The sequence below is a fragment of the Ranitomeya variabilis genome, chromosome 2, assembly GCF_051348905.1.
Source record: "Ranitomeya variabilis isolate aRanVar5 chromosome 2, aRanVar5.hap1, whole genome shotgun sequence".
Classification (NCBI taxonomy): Eukaryota; Metazoa; Chordata; class Amphibia; order Anura; family Dendrobatidae; genus Ranitomeya; species Ranitomeya variabilis.
In genome coordinates, this window is record NC_135233.1 from 719960036 (window position 1) to 719974501 (window position 14466).

Here is a 14466-nt window from a genome sequence, read left to right on the forward strand (position 1 = left end):
TTAACTTGCTGAGCTGAGTCTCCAGACGAACGAGGTCTCAAAGATAGAAACAATTTACAATTATTCCTAAAATTCCTAAATTTAAATCGATCTCCAGAGAACAGCTCAGGAATAGGTATTTTAGGTTCTGACATAGGACTACTAGTAACAAAATCCTGAATGCCCTGCACACGAGCAGCAAGCTGATCCACACTAGTAATCAGAGTCTGGACATTCATGTCTGCAGCAAAGCTTAAAGCCACTCAGAGAAAAAGGGGAGAAAGAAAAAAAAAACTCAGAATTTCCTTTCTTTTAATCCCACTTCTGCAATGCATTAACTATTCACTTAGGCCTGGCATACTGTTATGACCCCAATGGCAGAGGATCTCAGAGGTTACAACAAAGTCTGCAAACACAAAAAACCAGCTCATAGGGAAGTGGTAACTAGGCTGACCGTATACCTGATCCTAGCACAACAACTAGCAGTAGCCGGGGAACGTACCTACGTTGATTCTAGACGTCTCGCGCCAGCCGGAGAACTAACTAACCCTATAAGGGAAAATAAGACCTTTCTTGCCTCCAGAGAAAAGACCCCAAAGTTGGATACAAGCCCCCAACAAATAATAACGGTGAGGTAAGAAGAAAAGACAAACGTAAGAATGAACTAGGTTTTAGCAAAGAGAGGCCCACTGACTAATAGCAGAATATAGGAAGATGACTTATATGGTCAGCAAAAAACCCTATCAAAATATCCACGCTGAATATTCAAGAACCCTCGTACCGACTAACGGCGTGGGGGGAGAATATCAGCCCCCTAGAGCTTCCAGCAATATCAGGAATCACATTTTGTACAAGCTGGACAAAAATTAGAACAATGCAAATAACCAAAAATAAGGAAGCAGGACTTAGCTTATCTTGCAAAGAACCAGGACCAGCAGACAGGAGCAAACAGAAATGAACTGATTACAACGATGCCAGGCACCAGACTGAGAATCCAGGAAGTTTAAATAGCAACACCCCTGGCCTAACGAACCAGGTGGGTACCAAGCTGGGGAAAGACAATCCCAGTGTCATACCACTAGTGACCACAAGAGGGAGCCAAAAAGTATAGTTCACAACAGTGATGCTCGTGTAATAGTTGTCCGTATACACGTGGTACCCTTGATTGAGAAAGGGCGTCATTAGCTCCCAGACAATTTTGCCTGGGATACCAATTGTCGGGGGCAGTTTGGGGGGTTTATTTGGCGGTCCCTACCTTCATAAATTAAAAAGGTGGACGTGTACCCTGATGAGCTCTTGCATGCTTTGTATAATTTTAAGCCGTATTTGGCTCTCTTGGAGGGAATAAATTGGCGGAATGACAGACGGCCCTTGTAGCTCATCAAGGACTCGTCGACTGCCACATTTTGCTCTGGGGTATAGGAATTTAGAAAGGAAGTTTTTAGGAGGGAAATTAGGGGTCTTAATTTATTTAGCCGATCGTAGTTGGGGTCAGTTCTTGGGAGGGCTTGGGAATTGTCACTAAAGTGGAGGAATCTCATCAGGGCTTCGTAACGGACTCGGGTCATGACTGCTGCAAATACAGGGGTGCTGTGGACAGCTTTTGTTGCCCAGTAAGAGCGGAGAGTGGGTTTTTTTACTATACCCATATTCAGGGTGAGGCCTAAGAATTTTTTTATTTCGGGGACATTTGTGGGGATCCAGGAACGGGAATGAAAGGCATTGGGTTTTTGGGAAATATGCTGGCGGGCATATAGGTTGGTTTGGTGGACGATTAATTGCAGGACTTCGGGGCTAATGAAAATTTCAAAAAAATCAATGGGGGTAAAATTGGCGACATTTACTTTTATTCCAGGGACTGCAGAAAAAGGGGGAATTTGAGGGGAAAATGAGGTGTCATTATACCACAGCGGTGGGGGGACTGCGGTACTTGGTCCTGCCTCTGAAGCTTCAGCAGTGACGACCGACTCCGCTACCATCGGGCCGGGGGATCCCGTGGAGGAAGAGTCGTCATCACTGTCTGAAAACTGCTCAGCTTCAGAGGCAGATTCTGTTTCACTGCCGGAGCTGCCGGAGCAAAGCAGGCTGTAAGCTTGCTCCGCGCTGAAACTTCTGCGGGCCATTTTATTTATTTCCAACCCCAACCCCAACCCTAACCCTAACCCTAAAAAAAAATTTTAAAAAAAATTATAATTTATTTTTTTTTTTTTATTTTTTATTTTTATAATCCCCTGCTTATGATGCAGGGATTACGGAGAATGGGGGTGGGTAAATTCGATGCTGGCGGATACAGAAATGGCTTTTTTTATTACTGACAGGGCAGCGCTTGATATGTAGTCTCTCTCTCTTCTCTCCCAGAACAACTACAAGGAGAGAAGAGAGAGGTACAGCCCAAGTGCTGCCATGTTTATAAAACATTTGGGGTTTTGGTCACTGTGATAGGACATATCACAGTAATCAAAACCCAGCAGCCTATGAGAAAATTCTCACAGGTTGCTGGGTCTCTGCTGGCAGATCATGGCAGGCGCACTGCGCATGCGCCCGCCATTTTCTTCCAGCAGAGAAGAAGAAGGGGGGCCGGGAGCTGTGGGCTGGGGACCTGGGACCGGGGACAGGGGGACACACCGGAGGTATGGTGGGGGGCTCTGGGGACTCTTATTTCTCTCCCTTCTGATGTACGATCACATCAGAGGGGAGAGAAATGCAAAGCAACCTTTTTTTTTTTTTTTTTACAAACTATATGCAGCGATCGCAACCCCGGGGGTCTGTAAAGACCCCCGGGATTGCGATCGCTCCAGGGGTCGGTAAAAACCGACCCCAATACACTGCGGGGAGGCTGGGTTCTGGTGGCCGGAGTTATGGTTTGGCGGGCGCATCTGCTCATGCGCCCGCCATTTTGGAGCACTAGGAAGGAGGAGGAGGGTCGGGGACCGGGGGGGGGACCTTTTTCGGTACATAAGGTACCGTGGGGGGCTCGGGGGACCCTATTTCTCTCCCCTCTAATGTGCGATCACATTAGAGGGGAGAGAAAGAAAACGCAAGTCCGGATTTTTATTTTTTTTTGCGATCGCCGGTAAACGGTTAATTACCGGCGATCGCAAAAGCGGGGTCGGTAAAAACCGACCCGAATCATGTTCTCTGGGGTCTCGGCTACCCCCGGCAGCCGAGACCCCGGAGAAAATCGGACTGTGGGGGGCGCTATACACTTTTTCCACAGCGCCGTTAATTAACGGCGCTGTGGTTTAAGTACCCTTAGCGGCCGCCGTTAAAAGGCGTATCGGCGGTCGTTAAGGGGTTAAGCACAAAGGTGAAAATAACTTTGCTTTTTTATTTCAAATAAAGGTGTCAGGGTCTTTATTTCAATTACTGGACTTTATTCTGGCTGTTTTTTTTACAATCTAGCTATGGGGTTGGTAATACTAACCCCTGGGCTTGCTGTAAACGGCATATAACAGCTGAAAACAACCCCAAATCTATTGCCCCACTTGCCACTCTGCACCAGGGCAAGTGTGAAGAGGAGGGAAAAGTGCCAGATATGGCGCATCTAATAGATGCGCCTTTTCTGTGGCGGTTCCGGGCTGCTATTTTTAGGCCAATATTCCTGACCCTTTCCCAGTCTGAGAACACCAGCCCACAGCTGTCTGCGTTAGCTTGGCTGGTTTTCAAAAATGATCCTACACCATTTTTTTAAATAGTTTATTTAAATCTAGAAAACAAACCTTGTGTGACCTCTCTTTTCTTGGTAACCAGCCTTAATAAAGCAAACAGCTGAGAGCTGCCTGCACTAGTTATCAAAAATAGATGAGATCCCATGTCATATTTTAAAAAAATCTATTTATTTATAGCACAGGCACCGGCTGACAAATACTCTCGTCTGCCGCTCCTGCTCTCGCTGCTATCAGCGACAGCAGGTGTACGCTGATGAGTGTAGTACTCTCATCAGTCAATGCCTTTGACCAGTGGTAACCTTTTTACCACTGGTCACAGCTGCTGGCTCACATGCTGTCATCTGACAGCATGGGAATCGCAGCTCTCTGACCAACAGTAACTAATTTACTGCCAGTCAGAGCCCGTGTTTGCTGCACTTTCACACAGATGACAGCATGGCAAACAACGGATGTTTGGGCCCCCAATTCATCTGAAGTTTGGGTACTGTGCTGGCACCTAAACCAATCTTCTTTTAATTGATCGGCCAAAACTTCCGGACCCAAACATTCACGAATTTGACTGTCACTACTCCGTTTCCTTTGGTTGCAAGTTTAGGTGGATAGAACTTATAAACAACAGTGTATGTTGAATACTTTATTAAATATATTAAAAACATGACAAATTATTAAAAAGAGTGCCTATAGTGCATGATGACGAGCCAAAAAGAAAACCAAGAGTGGCACCACCAGATGGCAGGCAGGATCCTAATATAACAGCATTATGCAGTGCAGTCCAGAATATTCAAAGGTAAGCAGCAGAATACAAATGAAACAATTCATCACATTCAAAAGCAATGTATTGATACTCCTATATACCGTATATGCAGAAAATACTCAGAAATATTAGAGTGTCTATAATACATAGAAGGTACAATACTGCAGCATGAATAATAAACCTATTATGTCCTACATAAATAAAAAATCTAAAGTCAACATATCTTACCAGGGACGGGGCAATGGTGCCACTTCCCCTATGTGCGTCACGGCGGCGTGCCTTCGTCAGGATGTAATGGATATTTTGCTGATTTTCCTTTAAAATATGAACTTTAATCCTTACAGGATCTTCGTTCTGTGGTGAAACAGATGTGCGTGTTTTTAGGGAAAGAATTAGATAATGAATCTTTGAACATTGTATTGAAACGAGCAACATTCGACGAAATGAAAAAGGATCCACTTGCAAATAAAGAAAATATGCCAGAGGATTTTTTTGATTCTAAAATTGGAAAATTTATGCGAAAAGGTAAAAACACTTCCAAAAATATAATTTAACTTGACGACATGTAGAAACAAGATGAAACTGGCTAAATGTTATCTAATGCTCAGTTTGCACCATACATTGGCAATAAGTCCAGTGTACTGAATTTTCCATAATCTTCAATATGGAATATGTCTAGAAGCTTTACATATATAAAAAAACAGCACAAAAAACATACATGGGTATACTTTGTTTAACTTTTTTTTAAGAATTGATCTAAAAAATGAGTATTCATATTAATAATTGTCTTGTTCTATTTTATACATTGTATTTATCTGGCTAAGGCCTCTTTCACACTTCAGTCTTTTGGCGTCAGTTTGAATCCGACGTTTTCGTCAAATAGCGGATCCGCCATTTTTTGGGGGCGGATCAGCTATTTTCCCATAGACTTGCATTAGCGATGGATTGTGGCAGATGGTCGTCCGTTCCATCCGCCATGTGACGGATCCGTCGAGATTTGGCGGACGTCATCTAGACATTGACGGACATCATAACATTTTTTGTCTGCGCTGAAATGGCAGTTCGCGACAGATCCGTCGTGTCCGCCATTCCCTAGAATGGCTGCCTATGGGCGATGGATCCATCGCGATCCATCATTTGGCGGATCCGTCGCCCCAATCCGCTTTTTCAATTGAGCTTGCTCCAAAAAGTAGATACTTTTCCCAGACAACCCCAAAACTATATAAACAGGACAGGTGGGCTTCATTCTTTAATGTGCCATCAAGCAGAGAAGAAGCAGAGAGAGAACACAGTGCCAGCCATCAAGACAGACCCTGCCAGCAGCCATCAAGACAGACCCTGCCAGCAATTTTTCAGGATTTTACCTCAATTCAATATACAGTGTGGAATAAACGCCACGGGTCATGCGTTGGGCTGTGATAGGATGGATCCACAGCCTTCTCTTCCACCGCTGCCGCAGGATGCGCAGTCTTTCTTCTTCCTTGTCCCGAACGATGACTGCCAACTGATTAGCCTCAAAAGTGAAATTCGCACATATCTTCACAAAATTCACCAGCACCCCTTCCATCTTTGCCACTTTCTTTACAACCTTTCAAAGATGTGGTGTAATTACACTGTATATATAGTTTCCCAGTAGTTCCCAGTAGCCAGTCACATTTCCAAGTACTTTGTATTAGCCAATCACATTGAGATCGTCAGTTTTTAAAAAATGGATCCGTCAAAAAAAACGGTTCCAACAGATGTAAAAAATGGTCGCAATGGTTCTAATGGATCCGTTTTTTTACGCATCCGTGTAACGGATCCGTTAGAACCGTTTTCTCAACAATTTTGACGGATCCGTCACAATGTCGGAGCAGACAAACTGAAGTTTGAACGAAGCCTAAGATAATATAGTCTGCTAAATTGCTTATAATACAATTTAATTGTAGAAATATGAGTAGCATCCTATATTTAGTTACTTTTTAGCAATCAGAAAACGTATTGCTCAAGATAAAAATAAATGGTTGCTTTCTTCCAATAATGGGCCTTCCCCTTTCATAGATTTGGGGTGGCATTGCAGTTCAGCCCTATGCATATTGCAATTTAAATAGGATACCAAATCAAACACAAAACAAGGGCACTGTTTTTGTAAAGAAGCCAATCTGTCACAAATCCTTTACCGGTTATGTGCACCTTCCTAACTGATGAAATGCAGTTTAGGTGGATATTGTTAATTATTATATATTGGATATGTACTTATGTACAGTATCTATGTATGTACTACTAATATTTCAATGTGTATCGGTCTCTGCAGGTACCATCGGAGACTGGAAAAATATCATGACTGTGGCACAAAGTGAAGCATTTGACAGAATCTTTCAAGAAAAGATGAGAGACTTGGAGCTACTTTTTACCTGGGACATAAATGAAAAAACATCTGAATAGACAAATTCCTTAAGGTTGGAATCAGAAATGATGAGTTTTGTCAGTTTTTTTAGCTTAAGCCAAGAAAAGGGAAATATACTGTAGATGAAGGACTTATTATAATTTTGATTCCAGTTCTTGTTGGTTCCATTTCTGGTTTGGCTCAAAAATCTACATCAAAAGCTGAAACAAAACTTCATGTTTCATTCCAAGACCAGGCATGTTTTAAAGTTTACATTTAGACCTATTTTTTCATTTTTATCATCTGCCCTCCTAGAACTTATTATGATGTGAATAATGTTCAGTGAAGTAATTTGCCTTCAATTTACCCTGTTTATTTGAGTAAATTGTAACCATTTGGGTTAAAATGTACACTGCTACACATAGTTTTTAATCCTCATTCATAAAATAGAATAAATAAGTTGAAACGTTTATCATTTATTCTTTCAGTTCAGAATGTGTTACAAATTTTTTCATGATAATGTAAAAACATATGTTGTTTTCTCTTTTTTTAAGTTTCCTATATAAAGAATATTTAGAATACTTAAAAATATTTCATATATAAAGAATCATTTTACAACATGAAGTTATATGCTGGTATGTCAATACATCGACCTAATAGACAGTAGACAGAATAAATAGTTACTTAGGGGTACTCTTTAGGGTTTAAGGCTGTCTAATAATTTATAAAAAACCCTTATTAGGAAAAGATGACCTGTTTAGACCATGGAAAAAATGATTTAATTGATATTGTGCATAAAAAATAACATTTGACAATTCTATTGGTTGTTATTTTTGTTATTCAAAATCTTCAAAAGTCAAAAGCATCTTAAATACATAGTCAATCATTCTGGGTTTCCTGGAAAAGACATTTAGACAACAGCTAAAATGTAATGAAATGAAATCTGGTAAAACTGTTTAAAGAAGTCCAATCATTTCTTGGCAAACCTCATGATGTAATAATAGCCTAAAATATTAGACTTTTAGGCTACATTCCCATGAGCTTTTGGTCTTTTGGTGTGTTTTTAACACTGTGACTTACAGTTCTAGCAAAGTGGATGGAATTTATATTTATTTATTATATTATAATTTATTTATTATAAATATTTATTTATGCCCACTGTACTTCTTTTTAACAATGCGTAAACTGACTTGCTGTGCATTTTTAAAATCAACAGCATTTCAATTTGTCTTGTTGGTATACTGAATTTTCTGTGCGGAATTTCCCCATGGACTTGCATTAGGTGCGGAAATTCCATAGTTAAAAAGCATACATGTGTTTTTAGCGCATTTCAAAAGCGGAAACACATGAAATCTGCACCTAAGTCAGTAAAGTTTTGCAAAAGCAAACAAAACAGGAAGTATCAAAAACAAAACAGTCTTATTTAAAGCATGACACACCAGAGACAAAAATGTAGCATCAATAACGCATGTTAAATAAATGCACACAGAAATGCAATGAAAAAACGCAAGTAACCTAATTAAAATAATAGGTGCCGATCAGTAGCAGAGGTACCAGAGATCACAGCATGCATGAAGTCAGAGACAAGCCAGAAGTCAGAGCCAAAAGGGAGCACAGTATCCAAAATCTGAGACGTAAGACAAAGTCGGAGTACAAGCCAGAATTCAAAGTCGGCCGAGGAATGAGGTATCAGACATGGAAAGAAAGAGGCGGTGTTCAGAGATGAGGGCGAGTCATACCAGTAAAGAAAAACAACAGACGAACACTACGTCAGGGATAGGAAATGGGTCTCACACAAATACGGGAAGTTAGAGGCAGCATTATCACCAGGGTATACGTGTCAGCTGCTCTAGCCTGGAAGCATAAACTGTCACTGATGCTGGCCAGAAGACTGCAGAGGATTGAAATAGCCCTGACAGCTCCAAAACGAGGCACAGGGTGTCAACCCCCGCATAACCAGTCCAGAAGGGAAGAACAGAAAACAAACTCTGGACTGGATCATGACAATTAGACAAATGAATGGTTAGAACAAGGTCAGGCAGTGATAGATCAATGAGCAAGATGCTAGACGCTGGGAAAACAATCACATAGATCTGAAATTATGACCGCTATCTTGGATTGAAAGCTCAGGTAAATAGCTGAGCAATCAAGGGAATGTGGAGCATCTGGTGAGGACTCAGCACCTTCCAGGTTCAGATTGGACAGCAGAGCTGTCAATCAAAACACAAACAGCTCAGCACGTACCTGCAACAAACTGGACAACTGAGCTGTCAATCATTGCACATACAGCTCAGGATTCCGCTCCACCAGACTGGACAACTGAACTTTCAATCACTGCACAGACAGCTCAGCCCTCCCCTGCACCAGACTGGTAGAATCGTTACAGCCATGTAGTAAATTAGGCTGCACTCTGGGAGACCATTTTGTTTTTGCAAAGCCAAGAAGGCATGTGTGGCCATGAAATAAACAGTTGAAATGAACTGATGCTTTCCTGGCCGTAGCGACAACCCTCATCAAGAGGGTATATTTCTGAAAGAAATACTATACTTTTAATCTTAGGATGCCGGCTATGGAAATAATCTGAGTTACTGTGCTCGACCATATGAAGGGTAGAATTTTCCTGGTATTGTTGCTCATGACATTTCCCATTTGTGGTTCAAGGAAAACAAGTTACCATCTGAGTCACCACATGATGCATATCAGCAATTTGTTTGCAGAAATATTTTTTCTTCACCAGGCTATCAAGCTGTAAGTTAACTTTTCAGCTCTTAAGATTGAGAATGGTGTGTGGAAACAATATTCTACCTTGCTCATGTTGGGAATGAGGTCATGTCTTTTGAGTAGAATCCAGAAGAAGAAGGTGTAGGAGGAGACAGATGACCACTACCTGGCAGTTGCAAAAGACAGCTCTCATTTGCAGTGGCGAATTACTGCTGCTACAATCTTTCACTCAGAGGGCTGTGAAACTCATGGTGCAGTGCACTTTAGAGCTCAAAGACAATTCAAGGGAGAGTGGCCTCCAATATTCTGCACTGAACAGTGGAGAGCAAGCACCCTTTTCTGTGAGGAATAAAAGTAGTTGGGAATCTAGCAGTGAGGCTGAACGCACATCATAATTTCTCAAAAGGCCTCAGACTCCACAATATATGGCAGTGACTATAATGCCAACTTGATTAAGTGAGAGTTTAGTTGGCAAATCACTGGATGACTTGGAGTGTAAGTTTGTTTCCTGAACACACAATCAGAGATGGATATTTAGAAGTGTGATGGAGGAGGAAGTGTAATTTGAGTACAAGCAAGAGTGGTGGAATACAATGATGTTGATGATGTCACCAACCAAATATTTCATGAGGATGCTGCCTGAAGGATGGCAAGACTGCTATATTTCTAATTGCTGACCACCTTGCTTTTTCCCATATGAGCAGGTGATGTTACATTATTTGCTGATGGAAAGCCAAAGTTCTTTGTTTATGATACCCAAGAAGTCCAAGGCTTATTTTCCTTTTGCAGAGCATGCAAACTGCCAAAGAATTGTCTAGTGGCCACACAGAAAAGAACTTCCAAACATACTTGTACGTATGACTCACCACTAGTTCCAATATGCAAATTGCCTCATCTGAGAAAAAGAGGACTTAAACTCTATAGCGCCACCTGTTGGAAGTAGCGATCCTACAAGTCACAATCAACCCTTTAACGAGTCGTGCAATATGACTTAGGATAAAAGCAAAATCAGTATCTCAATTCGCAGACACGGTGTTTCGGGCTGTTTGCCCTCGTCATTGTGAAGCATGAGAACTGATTTGGGTTGATTGTGACTTGTAGGATCGCTACTTCCAACAGGTGGCGCTATAGAGTTTAAGTCCTCTTTTTCTCAGAAGAGGCAATTTGCATATTTAATTTCCCAGAGGAGCATTGCACGGCGAATAAGCCTCCTTACCTTGTCAAGCCAGCTGGTATGTCGCTCTCCATAAGGAGAAACGTTACCCCTTAGACACTAGTTCTAAGACACCTTTCAGACTGTGTCAACCTCCTCAACCAACTGCATATGTGGCATCTCCTACTCCAAAGCTGGCCACAGATTTTTCACTAGAGGATCTTTTAGTTATATTTCACCTGTGCTGTGTATAGTCAAGGCGAACACCCTGCTTCTACGATGGCTTCAACTCAAACAACACCTCTGTCTGGTTCCCAGGTTTTGTTCACCACAAACTCATCATTGTCATCCCAGATTCAGCTGACAGTTACCACGGTGTGGCAAATGGCATGAGCTCATTGACCCATCCCCCTTCCCTTCCTGATTCTCACCTCAAGATTTGTCCTGTCTTAGAATGCTACTGCCATTGCCAATGTCTCAATCTCAATGGCTTGAAGAGAAAAGAACAAAAATTGCCATTAGAATTGGGTGCTCTATCTTTTTAAGCCTCATATCTACTCAGTACAAAGGCTGAACGTTCATCTGGTCTACCAAATTTACTAGAAAAAGCTCTTCTAGTATACTATATTCCCTAACCCTGGGGGTGTAGTGGGTTCATGAACTAAGTAGCAAAACAAAAACAGGTGTTATTGCTCTGTATAAAAAATATTGTTAAGGTGATGGAGAAGGTGCACAGTGCAAAACACTGACTCAAGCTTATGTTAAAGATTTCAGAGTCTATGTCATCCTGCTCTAACTGAGACAGCCAATGTGAAACTATTCATACCATTTTAAATGTTTCACTCTTTGTTTCATTGCAGCCATTTGGTAAATTCAAAAAAGTTCATTTTTTTCCTCATTAATATACACTCTGCACTCCATCTTGATTGAAAAAAAGCATAAATGTAGTATTTTTGTTCAAATTTATAAAACCAAAAAATTGAAATATCACATGGTAAGTATTCAGACCCTTTGCTCAGTATTAAATATTTAAGTCACATGATGTCCATTTCCTTGTTATCCTCCTTGAGCTTGTTCTACTCCTTCATTGGAGTCCAGCTGTGTTTAATTAAACTGATAGGACTTGGTTTGGAAAGGCACACACTTGTCTATATAAGACCTCACAGCTCACAGTGAATGTCAGACCAAATGAGAATCATGAGGTCAAAGGAACTGGTCAAGTAGCTCAGAGACAGAATGTTAGCAAGGCACAGATCTAGCCATGGTTACAAAAGAATTTCTGCAATACTCAAGGTTCCTAAAAGAACAGTGACCTTCATAATCCTTAAATGGAAGAAGTTTGGGACCACCAGGAGACTTCCTAGACCTGGCTAAACTGAGCAATCATGGGAGAAAAGCCTTGGTGAGAGAGATAAAGAAGAACCCCAAGATCACTGAGCCTGAGCTCCAGAGATGCAGTAGGGAGATTGGAGAAAGTTCTACAAGGTCAACTATCACTGCAGCCCTCACCCAGTTGGTTCTTTATGGCAGAGTGTCCTGAAGGAAGCTGTTGTGAACTATACTTCTTGGCTCCCTCTTGTGGTCACTAGTGGTATGGCACTGGGATTGTCTTTCCCCAGCTTGGTACCCACCTGGTTCGTTAGGTCAGGGGTGTTGCTATTTAAACTTCCTGGATTCTCAGTCTGGTGCCTGGCATCGTTGTAATCAGTTCATTTCTGTTTGCTCCTGTCTGCTGGTCCTGGTTCTTTGCAAGATAAGCTAAGTCCTGCTTCCTTATTTTTGGTTATTTGCATTGTTCTTATTTTTGTCCAGCTTGTACAAAATATGATTCCTGATATTGCTGGAAGCTCTAGGGGGCTGATATTCTCCCCCCACACCGTTAGTCGGTTTGGGGGTTCTTGAGTATTCAGCGTGGATATTTTGATAGGGTTTTTTGCTGACCGTATAAGTCATCTTCCTATATTCTGCTATTAGTCAGTGGGCCTCTCTTTGCTAAAACCTAGTTCATTCTTACGTTTGTCTTTTCTTCTTACCTCACCGTTATTATTTGTTGGGGGCTTGTATCCATCTTTGGGGTCTTTTCTCTGGAGGCAAGAAAGGTCTTATTTTCCCTCATAGGGTTAGTTAGTTCTCCGGCTGGCGCGAGACGTCTAGAATCAACGTAGGTACGTTCCCCGGCTGCTGCTAGTTGTTGTGCTAGGATCAGGTATACGGTCAGCCTAGTTACCACTTCCCTATGAGCTGGTTTTTTGTGTTTGCAGACTTTGTTGTAACCTCTGAGATCCTCTGCCATTGGGGTCATAACAGTATGCCAGGCCTAAGTGAATAGTTAATGCATTGCAGAAGTGGGATTAAAAGAAAAGAAATTCTGAGTTTTTTTTTTTTTTTTTCTTCCTCCCCTTTTTCTCTGAGTGGCTTTAAGCTTTGCTGCAGACATGAATGTCCAGACTCTGATTACTAGTGTGGATCAGCTTGCTGCACGTGTGCAGGGCATTCAGGATTTTGTTACTAGTAGTCCTATGTCAGAACCTAAAATACCTATTCCTGAGCTGTTCTCTGGAGATCGATTTAAATGTAGGAATTTTAGGAATAATTGTAAATTGTTTCTATCTTTGAGACCTCGTTTGTCTGGAGACTCAGCTCAGCAAGTTAAAATTGTTATCTCCTTTTTGCGTGGCGACCCTCAGGATTGGGCTTTCTCGTTGGCGCCAGGAGATCCGGCATTGGTAAATATTGATGCGTTTTTTCTGGCGCTCGGATTGCTTTATGAGGAGCCCAATCTTGAAATTCAGGCAGAAAAAGCTTTGCTGGCTATCTCTCAGGGTCAGGATGAAGCTGAAGTGTATTGCCAAAAATTTCGGAAATGGTCCGTGCTTACTCAGTGGAATGAGTGTGCTCTGGCCGCAAATTTCAGAAATGGCCTTTCTGAAGCCATTAAGAATGTGATGGTGGGTTTCTCCATTCCTACAAGTCTGAATGATTCTATGGCGCTGGCCATTCAGATTGACCGGCGTTTGCGGGAGCGCAAAGCCGCTAATCCTCTGGTGGTGTTGTCTGAACAGACACCTGATTTAATGCAATGTGATAGAATTCAGACTAGAATCGAACGGAAAAATCATAGACGTCAGAATGGGTTGTGTTTTTACTGTGGTGATTCTACACATGTTATATCAGCATGCTCTAAACGCCTAACAAAGGTTGTTAGTCCTGTCGCCATTGGTAATTTGCAACCTAAATTTATTTTGTCTGTGACTTTAATTTGCTCATTGTCTTCCTACCCTGTTATGGCGTTTGTGGACTCAGGTGCTGCCCTGAGTCTTATGGACTTGTCGTTTGCCAAGCGCTGTGGTTTTGTTTTGGAGCCTTTAGTAAATCCTATCCCTCTTAGAGGAATTGATGCTACGCCATTGGCGGAAAATAAGCCGCAGTTTTGGACACAAGTGACCATGTGCTTGACTCCTGAACATCGGGAGGTGATTCGTTTTCTTGTTCTGCATAAAATGCATGATTTGGTCGTTCTAGGTCTGCCATGGTTACAGACCCATAATCCAGTTTTGGATTGGAGGGCTATGTCTGTGTCAAGTTGGGGCTGTCGGGGAATTCATTGCGATTCCCCGCCGGTGTCTATTGCTTCCTCTACTCCTTCAGAAGTTCCTGAGTATTTGTTTGACTATCAGGATGTATTCAGTGAGTCCAAATCCAGTTTGTGTCCAGGTTCTGGCGATCCTTTTGTGCTAAGATGGGCATTGATTTGTCGTTTTCGTCTGCCTTTCATCCTCAGACTAATGGCCAAACGGAGCGAACCAATCAGACACTGGAGGCTTAT

General features: G+C 41.9%; 1 protein-coding gene across 1 annotated transcript in view; it reads left to right on the forward strand.

Moving 5' to 3' along the window:
* The window catches only part of LOC143807692 (amine sulfotransferase-like), a 52262-nt gene extending 44678 nt beyond the window's left edge, over positions 1 to 7584 (forward strand). The window contains exons 6-7 of the mRNA XM_077289523.1: positions 4746 to 4926; positions 6695 to 7584. Coding sequence (XP_077145638.1) covers positions 4746 to 4926; positions 6695 to 6825 — 312 coding nt within the window. The 3' untranslated portion in view covers positions 6826 to 7584. The remainder of the gene's footprint in view (positions 1 to 4745; positions 4927 to 6694) is intronic.
* Positions 7585 to 14466: the final 6882 nt, after the last annotated feature.